This window comes from Periplaneta americana, chromosome 13 (assembly GCF_040183065.1).
Source record: "Periplaneta americana isolate PAMFEO1 chromosome 13, P.americana_PAMFEO1_priV1, whole genome shotgun sequence".
Classification (NCBI taxonomy): domain Eukaryota; kingdom Metazoa; phylum Arthropoda; class Insecta; order Blattodea; family Blattidae; genus Periplaneta; species Periplaneta americana.
This window is the reverse complement of record NC_091129.1, coordinates 51,657,289-51,673,475: the sequence shown is the minus strand read 5'-3', so window position 1 is coordinate 51,673,475 and position 16,187 is coordinate 51,657,289. Positions and strand designations below refer to the sequence as shown.

Here is a 16,187-nt window from a genome sequence, read left to right as displayed (position 1 = left end):
TTTGGTACTGGCAAGAAATCAATTGATTCAGATAAAAATTTAACAAATTCTTTCATTTGTGTATTAAAATCATTTTTCGATTCAGGAATGGTAGCAAATTTCTTCTCCCATTGCTGTAAATCCGCAGAAAATTGATTCAGCTGAGGATTTATAATAGCATTCTCTTCAGTAGTTCTTTTTATATTTTCATGTTCTACATTTTCATACTAACTGACTATATTACACTAATTTATATAAACGGCAACTTTATTTATACAAATATTTACACAGTAAGGAAGTTAAATGCATAATTCACAACTGAAACACGAATTATATTGTTCATTCGCACAAGAAACACACATTTCGCATTGAATCAAAACAGTAACATAGAAAGAGATTTCTAAAGCTCACACCTAACAAGTGTAACACTTTGAAACACACAAAAAAAATCACATCGCGGATCTTTAATTACAACGTAATTACTAAGGGTTTCAATCGAATTTGGCACTTGAACATTTTTAAACAAGTAAAGTAGATTATTGGGAACCATTTTCAGAATGATGTTTTCTCTATAGGACTACCATAAGTGATAAATTACACACCACTTAATTTACAGATATTTTGTAACATAATCTCTTATTATATTTGTCGTAAATGGAAAATAATACTCGCAGGATTGCAAAGTAATTTCCGAGATATTTAGGCACAAAATAACTTCCAATGATCTACTTGTCCAATGTGAAATGGTGAAATCTATAACATATTAGTAACATTTATAAATATACTATACATAAATGATATTGTCATCCTCGGTAGCGCAGTTGGTATAGCGCTGGTCTTCTATGCTCGAGTTTGCTGGTTCGATCCCGGCCGAGGTCGATTGCATTTAAATATGTTTAAATGCGACAGGCTCATGTCAGTAGATTTACTGGCATTTACAAGAACTCCTGCAGGACAAAAATTCTGGCACACTGGCGACGCTGATATAACTTCTGCAGTTGCGAGCGTCGTTAAATAAACCATATTTAATTTAAATGATATTTTCTGTGTGGAGATACAAGTCTTGCAAGATATTGAATATAACGAACAGAAAATTCTTAAGTAATCTCTATATTAATTTGTCATTTCTCGTCTACCTTTGCTATGCTATATCTGTAAAATAGTGTTTATAATTACTATTGTCTAAGTAACTGTCCATATATCTAGTGCACGATTTTATTGACGGTTTCTCTGGTTGAAGGATAAAGTAGACAGTATGAACAAGGATCCAAAGACACGAGTCATGTCTTGCTCTAAAAGAGAGGAGAAAATCTGACCTTATGAATAAAATTAGTTTATATCAATAATATGTGGTAATATGATGTCGTGTCAATTATCGTGTCATCTGATACAAAATGGATTTACTCCTGACACTTGCACAGAGCCTGTGAGCAAGAGTGTCCTCTTCATTACAGCGAATACATTTATCATCTACAGTTAGACGTAAGTTATGCAAACGCGAACAAGTTGGAACAATATCATCAACTGCACAGTACCATATTTATCCTAATCTTGCAGTTAAGATTTTAGAACTAATGTTCCGCCATATAATTCCAAAGTTCACCCCAGGTATTGTAATATGTAAAATACGCATCTGTGTTGACGCAACTGACTCCATTATCTGAAAATACAGTATAATTTGCGGTTTTGTTCTCTTGTGCAATTTTGAAGGTACACTGACGTTCAAAGACATCTGTCCTACTAATCTATAGTGATCGATAAGTTGTTGGTGTACAGTAAGTGTGGCTTCTTTAGTTATTACTTCTATGAATAGATGGCGAAGAGTATAGTCAGTGTTGCCAATAGTACATAAATATATCCGCATTATAGAATTAAATTTTTAATCCCACTCTGCTGACGAAAGACAACACTGGTTTAGCTGCAAACCGCTGATATTGTCAATTATTAGAATAATTTGTGCTTAATCTACATCATCACTTTCCCTGGCACTTTTTTTAATCGCCCCAATAATGGTGTCACATATTGTAAACTAGCGGAACTCTTTCAAAGTTTGTCAATTTTTTATATTTTGGTTTTTACTTTTCCCGTGGTTAGAAAGTTCGCTTACAAGATCATAAAATCGTATGTTAGATTCTTTGAACGTCAGTGTACCATTCTTGCAAATACGTGTCAAGACATTTTATGTTATTCGCAGTGGCGGTGCGTCAATAAGAGCACAAGAGCACGTGAACACCTTGTTTCTACTAATGCACGACTATTTGTATTATTTAACACTGTATTGACGTAGTGGGGATGTATAATATGAGAATCGAGTATTTTAAACTTCCCTCATCTTGCATAAACTTCTTATGGAAACTTGGCAACATGCGTTCACGTACAAGCCGTGCTCTTTTCAAGGGCGTTACAGGAATTACATGCATGCGCGGGAAAAAATTGTCTTTCGCTGGACGCTTATGACTTGTCAAGAGCACAAAGCGTTAAGTGAACAGTGAATCTATGCCACAGATTCCGGGTGCATCGATACTTATCGTTCACGTGTTATATCTCGAGAAGGAGTTATAATAATGTGTATTTTAGCTGTAGGTGTCAGCATTTCTCACTGTGGAAGCGTTTACTTTGTGTGGGTGTGTGTGTACAGTGCTGCTACGAGAGTGTAGTTTGTGAGTTACTATACTTTAGTGTTAGCATAATATCATATCTTGGTATATATTTAGCATTAATTTTGCTTTCAAACACGTAGTAGCTGAATGTGATAGTAGTATGAAGTTAAGTATCTCTAACGTAGTGCATAATATTTAAGAATAATATCTACTGGCATGTATTTATAATAATCAATCTATGCAAATGGGTTTATAGTACTGGTATAGGCTATAGTGTATCAGTGCGTTGTGAACCAAAATATATTACTGAAACACGCTTTTGTAAATGACGGCACTTTGGTATGTATTAATATTTAACAAACGTAAACAATGAACTCTGTTCAAGCAATTTTGAACAGTAAAGAACTGGACAAATTGACTTACCAGGAAAAACTGGAAATAAAAAGATTCGGTTTCGTAATAATAATAATAATAATAATAATAATAATAATAATAATAATAATAATAATAATAATAATAATAATAATAATAATAATGTTTTGAATTTATGTACGGATTTTCGATAGTGAAACATTGGAACCATGACATTTCATATTAGGCTAAACGTACGATTTCAAATTATTTTCGATTTTGGAACACAAAATTTGAACACACGTAATATTTTATCACAAGCCGCCACTGGTTATTCGGAATCCTAGCTAGAATAGGTGTATTTCATAAGTCTGGTTCTTGTGTCCACTTTTCAATCCAAGCCACAGTGAAGGTAGAGGCATTACGTTGGATCTGTAGAACTCTGTTAAGAAATAAGGTCAGACACTTATATTAAATATTCCATAATCCTACTCCTCCGTCTTCAGTTCTACGGTACAAAGACGACGCTGGAACTCACCAAATATTCTCTTGCCAGATGTATCAAGTAACTTCAGCCGAGATTTTCTGTATATGTGTTTTCGGAATCGGAAGGATCTGTACGATATACCACAAACAGGATAAGATGTAAGCATGAACAGCCCAGACTCGCTCGTGTAAAAAGAGATTACGGAAATACAACTCCTTTGTTAAATACTTAACTTTGGTCACAACATAGTACCAATTGAGATTGTGCATAACATTCAAATGACGATGATAATGAATTCCAAGTGTACGTATTTTTATCAGCAATTGTAAGATTTATTTGTGGCACAGTGTCCCAAGTACCAACAGGCAACTCCTGTTTTTTTAACGCCTTATAGTATATAGTACATAAATATTATTGACTACTTAACATTCAATATTTTGCAAAAGATTCTGTAATTCGTTATTTAACAGATGCATTTAATACTTAGTATCAGGCCTAATTTATCTAATTAGTCAATAAATGCAACAGTGCTTTTTCATTCAATCATAACATGAATAAAATTGAATGCACATTAAATTAAAGCGTATTGCAAACACAGATGAAATGGTTAAAATCGAATGAAGGGGTAAGAATGAAAAAGTCCAAAGCCACACTTTTAACAAAAATTGTTTTGTGCAAATGGATTTCTGACACATATGGGAAAGCTATTAATAAAATATTGTAATAATTACTCAACAAATGGCATAGGCCTAAGAACTCTAAACCTTTGGAAAAGTTTGTCTGTTTGGCTTAGGAATATTTTTATTATCATTCTAATTGTTAGTTTTTAATATATATATATATATATATATATATATATATATATATATATACTATAAATGGTGTAAATGCATTCATTAGACTAACGTTTATAATATTATATTTTGTAATTTTGTATTATTTGCGATCATTAACACAATCTCAGGACTTTGTAAAACTCTATTTGAAAGTTATTTAGCTATTTCTACGTTATTTAGACAAAACTAAAATAGTTGTGTAGACTAAAAATCGAACTCGGACTTCCCTACACATCACGCAGAAGTCTTGCCGTCTGAGCTATTAAAACGACACGGATCATCTGTGCGGAATGTCGATCTAGTCATGAAAGTCCAATGTCGATTTAACTACACGATTTATGTATACCTTTATCTAATATTTACGTCATATTACCATGCAGTTTTTGAAGTGAATTTCGGAACGATGCTAGTAACAAACCAAATAGCCTGAATTTAAGTAACTCAATATTCGTTATCTTGTGTATCAGTGCTCTGGTCTCCGATCATGCGCACTGTCTTACATCTGAGACTTAGGAATATTCAATCGTCTCATTCTTTTCTAGGGAAACTTTACGTTTTAAACTTGATCATTTCAATATTCTTCCCAAACTGCATGCATACTTGCATGGAAAATTGAACTGTGTAGATGCAGCTTCAGTCCCGTTACACAATACAGCGAGAATGCGTTTGTCGTTCTATGGAAAATGCTTTCCTGTAGCATGCAGTAACGGCCGAAATAAGGCACAGCTGACACACGGTCCAGCGTCCACAGGTAACTAATCTAATTGTAACCTTTAAAATCTGTATTACGTGAATGAAATTAAACAATTAATAAAAACTCAGGTGTTCAAATTTATGTAACATCAGCGCATATCAAATTCAAAGATCTTGTATATTATAATATAACTTACAAGGTCTTTGATCAAACTGCCTTCCGTAAGGCGTAATAAAATACGTGTTTTAATTGTCTATACATAGATGGCTTCACTGTTAACAACATAATATGTTTTGCTGTAATGTGAATACATGAGCATTGATATATAGCTGTTTCCACACAATATTACATAGTTCTTAGTCTCGGTGTAGTGTGTAATGTAACGAAAAAGTACTAAATAAAGTGTGAAATTCTACTTCCACATTTTCATCTTCTAATTCTATGTCCATTGTAGACTATCTGAAAAAAAAATACACTCCTTCATTCAGATTTGATAACAGCGTTTTCAACAATACTTCATTTAATTAATATATTAATGAGGTTATTTGTAATTATATTATAAAATGTTTAAATTATATTATGATTTCAGCAGATGACGAAAACGTATTTCTGTTATAATAATAAGAGAAAAGTACATGTAATTAACATAGTTAAACTTGTATTTCGCTTTTCGCAATTGGCATTACTGAATAACATCCAGTTTCTTTATTGCAGTAATCGATATTCAATCTACAGTATCTCAACTTCACAATGTCTGAATAGGTTAAGTATTCGTAAATATACAATTATTAACAATTTCTGACGCGAATTTTAGGGATATATTATTTATATTTTTATTTCATTCACGAAATAATGTCACTCTCTGAGATTGATATAAATAAAAGTTTAAATTGGAACATTCAAGTTGCAGAAACCTGCAAAAAAGTATTCTCATTAATTCACTCATTTAGGCGATTGAAACATTTTCTACCCTTTTCCCTGAAAAAGATGTTAGTGCAAACACTCGTGATGCCCCACTTCGATTACTTTGATATTCTGTTTACTGACCTAAGCGTTACTTTAGCTCAGAGACTGCAACGTGTTCATAATAAGGGCGTCCGTTTCGTCTGCAATATTCCCAGATTGATCACGTAACACCATCCCTCGAAATGTCCTGGCTGCGTTTAGAAGATCGTAGGAAAATCCATTGTCTTTCCCTCCTCTTTCACAGATTGCATTTCTCCACTCCTGTCTATCTTGCGTCTCGTTTTCAAAATTTATCCATCCACCATAACCTAGATACACGATCACAACACTCCTCAATATTATCCATTCCTTCCCAACGAACATCCTCTTATTCATCTTCTTTCACTGTGGCTGTTTCTCGACTTTGGAATTCCCTACCGAGTAAAGTCAGGGACTGTCAGACATCAAACCAATTTAAGAATAGGCTAAGGAAATATTTTCCTAACAATTCTTTTTAACAATAATAGCTGTTTCAGGTTTCTCATTTTTTAATGGTTATATATATCACAGAATAAATATTTAAATTATCTCATTATTACTATTATTATTATCATTATTATTATTATTATTATTATTATTATTTCTTACCAATGTTTATTATTGTCTCACTAACATTACTTATCCAACTTTCATTATTTACTTTCATCTTAATTCATGGTCTAGATCAGGGATGAAACGATATTAGCTCTCAATCACGATAGAAGAGCTCGACTTTGACCGCGAGCGCATAGCGCTTATACTGTACTACATAGCGTTCTAATGTAGACATCAAGGATGTACAGTTGTCAAAAGAAAAAGTGACCACTCTCTAGAAGCAAAGTTCCCTTCGGGTATCTTCGCTACAATTCGGAGACAGGCGATGTTACATTTTGTTGGACCACGTTGCCTGTTATCTACAGTTATAATTAAAATATTGTGTGTGTTGCTTTGTAGCGTAATAATAGCGTTCCGGTCAGTTATTCGTGAGGCCCTGCGTTCGAACACAGCCTAGTGCTTTTTATGTAATTTTATGTTTTGTTTTTAAGAGAGAGAGAAAATATACATAATTGCGTCTTTCTCTTTTATAATTCTTTTAGTAATTAACATCAGGTTCATGAATGTATTATGCCATGACTTAATCATTATTTATTGACATCATGGCTGCAAATGGAAAGAAAAAATTTTTTATTCTCAACAAAAATAACTTGTGGCATAAACAAAACAAACTTATTGGAGTCTGCCTTAAAACATTCAAACAATTAAACATTCAAAAAACAAAACAAAGAGCCACGATTCAATATTTAGTCTGTCTTCCCCATATCTCGCCCACATCTTGCAGTCGAATGGGCATGGAATCGACTAATATTTGCAAATAGCGACTGTTCTCAGACACGACATTCCAGGCATCCTGCACATACATAACATACATACATAAGTGTTCTGCCCATGGGCAGGTGTTTCACAACAAACCAGCCTTCTCCAATCTTTCCTATTTTCTGCCTTCCTCTAAGTTTCCGCATATGATACATATATTTTAATGCGTTTATTATTCTTCTCAACCAGTGACCCAACAAATTCCTTTTTCTCTTTCTAATCAGGTTCAGCATCATTCTTTCTTCACCCACTTTTTCCAACACAACTTCATTTCTTATTCTGTCCGTCCACTTCACACGCTGCGTTCTTCTCCACATCCACATTTCAAATGCTTCTATTCGTATCTCTTCATTTCGTCATAATATCCATGTTTCTTCCCCATACACTGCCACACCACACAAAGCACTTCACTAGTCTCTTCCTTAGTTCTTTTCCCAGAGGTCTGCAGGAGATGCTCCTTTTTCTATTAAAAGCTTCCTTTGCTCATATTTGCAGTTTTTCTTCGGAAGAATAAATGCAGTATAGTCGGAGGCACCGATTTTGGCAGATGACCTCGATGACATTTCCAGTAGGCGAGCCAATATTGTTTGTGTAAGCTGCGAGAATGAGATGCGATAACAATCTGAGTCGTTCATATTTTCATAACAGCAGCATATCAATTATCCTTATTATGAAACACACCACGGTACAGAATACCACGGTACAGAATACCTTTAATAAATGTAAATGACTTCCGTTCGCAATGATTTTACAATACGTCTCCTACATTTTCTAAATTAAATCAATTCTTAATTAAAAGGAAAAAGCATTGCATTGCGCATATATATAATCCTACCCTTACCACATCAATATACAAGATTTTTCCAGTAATAATCTAAGGATTTTCTACTGGTGGTGCGACAATTCAAGTTAATAAAATTACGATTCTTCTTAATAATCAAAATATAATTTGGTTAATTGGGTAAAATTGCATGCTGCGGAAGTTAGATTTATATAAGAGTATAATAAATAGGATTGTAATGGATATTACAAGGTCAATAATTTCTTCACGCGCACATTGTGAATAGAACAGAGAAGAAAGCATTTTAAAATATTCGAAATCGTACAAAATATCGGAGAAACCAATTTTCCCAGCACATATTGCACCAATTGAAAAATATAATTACCATTCACAATAAATACGGTATTTTATGGATTCTAAAAAGATGTTTATTAATCTAGAGGTATTGGCTGATGACAATACTAAATTCCAGCACAACATTCATTCAGAATATGTAGAAATTACACTTTGGATTTTACTAAATGTATAGGCCTACTATCAAAAGGTGTTACATACCCCCTTAAATACTGTACATGTGTTACCTGTGCGATATCCGATGTTTAATTTTTTTAAATATAATTCGTAGTACTGAAACTGCCATATTGAATTCGCACAAATTGTATTATTCGTAATTTTCGTCTCGAAAACCCCTAAGATATCTAATTTAATTTTTCACCCATTTTTGTCCCACTCCACCACTTTAGGGACAAAGTCGGACTAAATAATACCTTATTCGTAGTCTGTGATCGCAAAGATCCCCAGATATCGACTTTCATCGAGATCGGATGACATGAGATTTCTCACTTCCTTCTGCCTTTTCATCAGTACCTTAGGATATGGTATTTAAGAAATCTAAGAATGTTTAACCAATATTGTAGAGAGTAACCTTCATTTTAAATTTTACGTTTCTAGTTAAATATAGTTTAGTGAATTTTTAAAATCGTCGACTTCTTTCTCTCCCCTCTCTGCTGGAAGTAAAAAAAAAAAACCCTGAAGTTATTTCAAGGGAGTAGCCTACATGAAATTGAATCTTTTTACTTTCCTTATACATTTTAGAAACAATTCTGAGAGATGAGATGAATAGTCTAACCCAATTTTATGAGTGAATCTTTGTTTTAAATTTAATGCTGCACGTCTGCTGGTTAAAAAAAATAAATCGGTATAATTATTTTGATCATTACTGCCTCCCATTTTCCATCCCTTAATGTTCGTATTTCGTAAAACTCAGTCTTATCTATTGACTAAGGATTAACATATTTCCATATATATAACAGATTATATTTCCATTTCGTACAATAGTCTGGTCACGAGACATAATCATATACTTTGTCTTTTCGGAATTTACTACCAAACCTATCGCTTTATTTGCTTCAAGTAAAATTTCCGTGTTTTCCCTAATCGTTTATGGAGTTTTTCCTAACATATACACATCATCAGCATAGACAAAAAGCTGATGTAATCCGTTCAATTCCAAAGTCTCTCTGTTATCCCGAACTTTCCTAATGGCATATTCTACAGCGAAGTTAAAAAGTAAAGGTGATAGTGCATCTCCTTGCTTTAGCCCGCAGTGAATTGGAAAAGCATCAGATAGAAACTGGCCTATAGGCTCCGTGCGTATAGCACTTTGCTGCTACAGGCGGACACTACGAGAACTACTTGTAGGCTTGTCTTCAACAGCTGTGTGTGATCTGTGTTGACAGCCGACTGCTGGAAGATTCGAGTAGGAGTGATTTTATACGCATTTATTTAATCTTTCATAAAGTGTTGCCTTTAGATTGCTATTTTAAAAATGTCAAAGCGGTCCAGCAAAATTATGTGCTGTGTTTTTAGCTGTAATAATAGATATTGTAATACAGAGCAAAATGTGAAGTTTTATAGTTTTCCATCACGACCCCACGAAATGGATTTGAAAAGACGGTGGATAATAGCAGTAAATCGGAAAGAGTGAGTTTAAATTAAGTATTTGGGATTTAAGTATTTTAATTAATACCTAATTAAGTTTTTACAGAACTTATCGTAATCGAGGATTTTACAATAAACCTACAGTAACTATTGCATGCAAATAATCACGTTAATGTTATACTTACAAAATAAGCAGCTGTAGGCCATATTTGTAAACACATCATAATAGTAGGGCGCATTGTATTCAGTAATTATGGCAAAGTCTTTATGATAGCCTGTATTATATAATTACAGAAATAGGCCTATATGAGAAATACGGAAAAATAGTATCATTACATACATACTTTACAATTACAGAATCATATTATGAATATAGAAGGAATTACAAATACAGAAAAATAATATAAATAAAAGTACATTACAATATTGTAATAGTCCTAAAGATATATCATTACGAAGACATATAACAAAAAATAATTTATACTCATTACAACAGAAATTACAAAACATTTAATAGAAACCAAAGCTACATTTTATGAAATCTATTTGAAGTGATTTTCTAAATATCATCTGCCTTTATAGTTTTGTCAAACATTAAACAATATGTTTACATTAATATGTCACATTTACACGAATTATTTTTATAGGGCAGACGGCACTTTATGGACACCTTCCAAATCATCTAGAATCTGTAGCGAACATTTCATAGGAGGGTGTAAATCTCAAAATCCTGCTAGTCCAGCATATGTTCCAAGCATCTTTCCTGAATGTTACAAAAGGGAGTCAACAGGAACAGACTCTCTCAACAGATTTAAAAGACTGAAGAAAAGAACTGAAATAATTTCACAGCCGGATACATCAGACCCTTTGGAAGATAGTGCGTCTATCCTAGTGACCACCAAAACTGATGCCCAAACTCAGACAGATAGAAATTATGACAAAGAAAGCAAGTTTGAATTCAGTTGTATGGTGGATGGAAACAATGTCAGCACACAAGCATGCATATCAGCCTTCCACGCATTGTATGCCAAACCTAAGTGTTCCAGTAAACTGTCTGGGTCTGACTCCCCATATGAAAAAAGAGGATTTTTTGGTTATAGTTCAATTTCTGATGAATCACAATTAAATGTCCTGGCTGGTGTTAACACAGAAATTTTTAATTTATTTTTGAACTTACTGTCAGACAGTACCCAGCGTAAAATTAGTAAAGAAAATAAACTTTTAATATTCTTAATGAAAATGAAGTTAGCCTTGCCATTTGCTGCCCTTGCTGTAATTTTCAATGTTCACCGTAGTACTATTTCTAGAATATTCCAATCTGTTTTACCTACACTTGCACAAGCAACTAAAAACTTTGTTTTCTGGCCTAGCAAAGATACTGTTAATGCAACATTGCCTACTGTGTTTAAAGATAATTATCCGAATTGTAGAGCTATTATTGACTGCACTGAAATTAAAACAGAACAACCTCCTGAAATCAGTCAGCGTGTATATATGTACTCTAACTATAAGTCTGCATATACTGCAAAAGTTCTTATTGGAATTGCGCCTTGTGGTATGGTAACATTTATTTCCAAATGTTATGGAGGTAGAGCCAGTGACAGTTTTATCACAAATGACTGTGGAATTTTGAAACTGATAGAACCAGGAGATCAAATTATGGCAGATAAAGGTTTTCCCGGAATAAAAACTGTATTGGAGGAGAGCAATGCAATTTTGGTAATGCCACCCTTTATGAATGAAGGTCACTTAACACCTGATCAAGTTGATGATACTTATAATATTGCTAGTGTGCGGATCCACGTTGAACGCTGCATTCAAAGAGTGAAAGTGTATAATATACTTCAAAAATGTCCAAGTGAACTATTACATTGTATTGATGACATTGTGCACATGTGTTGTGTTATGACTAATGTACAGCCTCCATTGATTTCTGAAGATCATTGTTAGAACGGTATGCCAGTTCTTTTAAATAGTGTGTGAAGTAAAACTGTTGCAACTTTTCAATACAGCCCTTCAGGAACATATCGTTTCTTTGAATTTCTATAAGAATGGAAATATGATTCTCTGTATAAATGAAAAAATCACAGAAATCAACGCCACAACAGTACATCAGCAGTTGACACTGAGTGAAATATGTATGACTTTGTTTTAGTTCCAAATTTCCTCGTGAATTTTTTATAATATAGGATACATTAATGTCCCCAATCTCACCGACAATGGGTTTTTTCTTACATGAAATAGGACATTTAATTTCTAATACTCTTTCTGGCTTACCATTCATCATTACTATCCCATCAGGACTAGCACACAACCAAGGTTGGGTTAAGTGAATGATAAGACCACAACCAGCAACTGTTCTGTCATATGAATTTGTGTATTTGTCAAGTGCAGTTTTTTCTAATTTACTTCCAAAAGTTACATTCCTAAGACCCCTACCATGAAGCAATTTTGGGTTCATGAGGGTATTTACCAGCTTCTCATGATCTTTTTTTCTAGTTTTAATTGAATGTGCCCTACTCGCAGAAATCCTTATTTTTCTTTCTTTAAACCATAAGTCTGATTTTGATTGATGCAAGGTTTTTACACAAATTTCAGTTGCTCTGGTCTTATCAATTAGGACATGATTATCATAAAAATCATTTTCTAATGCAGAAATGTTGCTACTACATTCATTAATTATTATAGGCCTAGTTTCTTGTTTCATTAATAATGTTGTGATTAGCCCTTTACATGCATTATTCTCAACAATAGCTGTGATATCTGTTATTAAATGTCCCAGCAGTTCATTGACAACTTTAAGTGATTCTGATTTTTTCTCTTCGTTTAAAATTTTTGTCAGTATACATGGGGTTTTCAGTGCAGGAATTTCAATTGCTTCAACTTCAAGCCTCTGCTTTTTTTTTGGGAAAAAGTTCTTCTAATCTCTTCCCCTTGCTATATTTCTCTTTCCCCGCATTTGAGATATGGGGTCGAGACCATTCGCAGGGCTGATCAGTTCGCGAAGTGATGCGTTCGGAGTTAACTGCATAAACAACAGCGGAAATGTGTTTACACTTTCCTGACGATCCAGCAGGACATTCGCAGGAACTATTAATCGCTTCTCTAGCAGCATTAACCTACGATAACATGAGGTCGTCTTTTTAAGTCAGCATCGTTTAATGTATAAATTAACATCAATCACAAATAGTAATAATACATAAATAACTACGTTACCTCTATGGTGACATGATAAGGTTTCAGGCTAACTGATGTCTGTCTTATTACATTTGCAGTTATTACACTCTTGCAAATTCCAGCGAAATATTTTTCTTGTAAATTTAATACATGACCACTTTCTGCAAGTAAACGACCTTTCTTAGAAGAATTTGGCCGATTATTGTCATAGAAAATACTTTGAAATCCCACTGTTATTATTAAATCTGCCATGGCAGTACACTGTGAGATGACAGCTGATGCTCGCGCGGTAGTACGCAAGAACTTACAATTTTCGCCACTCAGAGCGCGGCGGTGCATTTCTCCCTGCAACGCACGGAGCCTATACGGACTCTGCTGTAAGTTTCATTGAGACACATTTTAATTAATCGAACAAGTTTCTTGGCAATACCAAAGACACATATAGACTACTGTAATATTTGTTTAGTTTTTGGAGGTGACTGTCCAGAGTGGACAAATACTCGGGCGTGCATGTTTACTCTTATGTCCTACCCATTCCACTGCGACAGAGATAACAGCCGATCTTGCAGCGGTAAGGACCTCGCTCTCCAGTTCACATTAAGAAAATCCATCTGCCAAAATCCCTGGCGCGACCTATAACTTCCCGTTGTAATCCGCACACCACTGTCTATTTCGCATCTTATTAGATCCTAGGGGGCCGAAGCGTGATGATGAGGAGAGTGGATTTGACTGATTGGACCCTCCGGACTTCACCGATTTTCACAGTAAGTGTTAAATATTAGTTCTGTTAGGATTTTTTTATCAGAGACCGGAAAATCCCAATTAGCTTTTGCCCACCCGCATCCTGGACTAGCTTCTACAAATCATCAGAAAATCTTGGAGGGTGTTGGGGCAACTATTCCGCAAACGTTTCTATACATGTGCCCTCGTAGCTCAGTCAGAATAATGTCGGAATATAGAAGTCAACGTGTCAGGTTCAAATCCTTCTCAGTCCTTTTAATTTTATTGTGTTTTAAGATAGTATAATTTAATAACATAAAAAGAAGAAAACTAACACCAGTATTATGCAACTGTATTGTTCCAAACCTAATATTCAATTTATGTTATTTATATCGCTAAAGAACGATAACAAAATAAATAACTTGAATATTATTTATACAGTATCACTAAAGAACGATAACAGTATATAAATGATAAATATCGATTTATGTAATTAAGATATGATATTATATAATATATAATTAATTATTTAAATAAAATAATCTAATTTACAAAGAAAATGGTTATTTATTTTATAAGAATTACTTACATAAAATACAGATTATTTATATCGCGAAAGAACAATAATAGAATATAAATAACTTGACTATTATTTATAACGTTAAAGAACGAAAGCAGAATGTAAATAATAACTTGAATAATATTTATATCGCTAATGAACGATAACAGAATACAGAAGATTATAACGTAAATATTATTTATATCGCTAAAAGAACGATAACAAAATAAAAATAGCTAACTTGAATATTATTCATATCTATAAAGAAAGATAACAGAATATAAATGATAATTTGAATATTATTTATATCGCTAAAGAACGATTAGACTCGCGCCGCGGCGTCGTGGTCTAAGGCATCCTGCCTAGGCCTCGCGTTACGGAATGCGCGCTGGTTCGAGTCCTCATGGGGGAAGAAATTTTCTCATGAAATTTCGGCCAGTGTATGGGACCGGTGCCCACCCAGCATGGTGATGCACTTGGGGAGCTATGATAGGTAGCGAAATCTGGTTGCGAAAGCCAGCTATAGGCTAACGACTGGGAGGATCAGTATCCTAACCACACGATACCTCTATTCTGGTTGGATGATGGTCCACCTCTGCTTCGGCATGTGGCCGTGAGGCCAGCAGCCGGCTGGTCGGTTTAGCCCCTTCACGGGCTGTAGCGCCACGAATTACTATTATTAAAGAACGATTAAAAAATAAAATGAAAACTTGAACAAGATCCGAACTCACAACCTTCTAATCATTAAGCGAGCACTCTACTGCTCCTCTACGAGACACAGATATGGAATAATTCCAGAGTTCCGGAACTGCTTCTACAAGCACATGCATCGTATAACATCGCCGTGAACCGAAGCGGACTTAGAAAATATTCGCTGTTCACGAGTGCAGCCACTTTTTTTTTTTTTTTGACAATTCTACATGCACATGCATCGAATAAAGATAGTAATTATTACAATAACTTACGTTACTAAATGTCTGGCTATGTAATAATTATTTAATATACATGTTCATATATAATTAAAAAAAAGCGCAAAGGAGAGAAGTTTTAAGAAAAAAAAAGATAAGAGAGGAAGTTAATTGCTTGTAAATCAATTAACTTCTCTTCTTTATCTTTTGGAAGTCATTCTCTTATCAAAAGTAGTTGTTTTTCTGTAAATACTTCACTTCATTGGTTTGGAGGAACCAATAAGGTCTACCTGCTTGACATCTGTGATCTGCAAGTACGTTTGAACATTTGTATAAAAATAATAAGGGCAATATTGATTGAAATAAAGTATATTGATTGTGTGATTGTGAAAGTATAGTCCCTACTCTTCAGTCATGATTATGTAATAAGATTTCTTAGAATGAATTGTGAGATGCACATAACGCGAAAAAACAAATTCATTAAATTATGCTGTTGAAGAGCCATCGTAATTTTTGGGTCCAATCATTTAAGGAGATACGTAGTATAATTTTTAATACTTCCATAATTTTCAACCAAAATTTGTGACGTTTAAACTACATAAACATATCCATAATACTATCATCTCTACAAAATTTAGTGCAATTTGGTCCAATAGTTTTGAAATTATATTTTTAAATATATTTCATATTGACGTTACTAAAAAGGCTGCTTGCATACAACTTTTCAAATGTTTAGTTCTTATTTGCTCAAAATCTTGAAAATAGTTATGGGAATAAAAATTAATTAGCTTTTCGA

The 16,187-nt window shown here is 33.8% G+C and overlaps 2 protein-coding genes across 2 annotated transcripts in view; one reads left to right on the top strand and one right to left on the bottom strand.

Moving 5' to 3' along the window:
• LOC138711896 (facilitated trehalose transporter Tret1-like) overlaps nt 1-16,187 on the bottom strand; it is a 156,050-nt gene that overhangs the window by 20,270 nt on the left and 119,593 nt on the right. The gene's annotated exons all lie outside the window — the stretch shown is intronic.
• LOC138711893 (uncharacterized) lies at nt 9,798-12,242 on the top strand. The gene is made up of 2 exons (XM_069843170.1): nt 9,798-10,069; nt 10,675-12,242. The coding sequence occupies exons 1-2, from the start codon at nt 9,915-9,917 to the stop codon at nt 11,975-11,977; spliced, it is 1,458 nt and encodes a 485-aa protein (XP_069699271.1). The 5' UTR covers nt 9,798-9,914; the 3' UTR covers nt 11,978-12,242.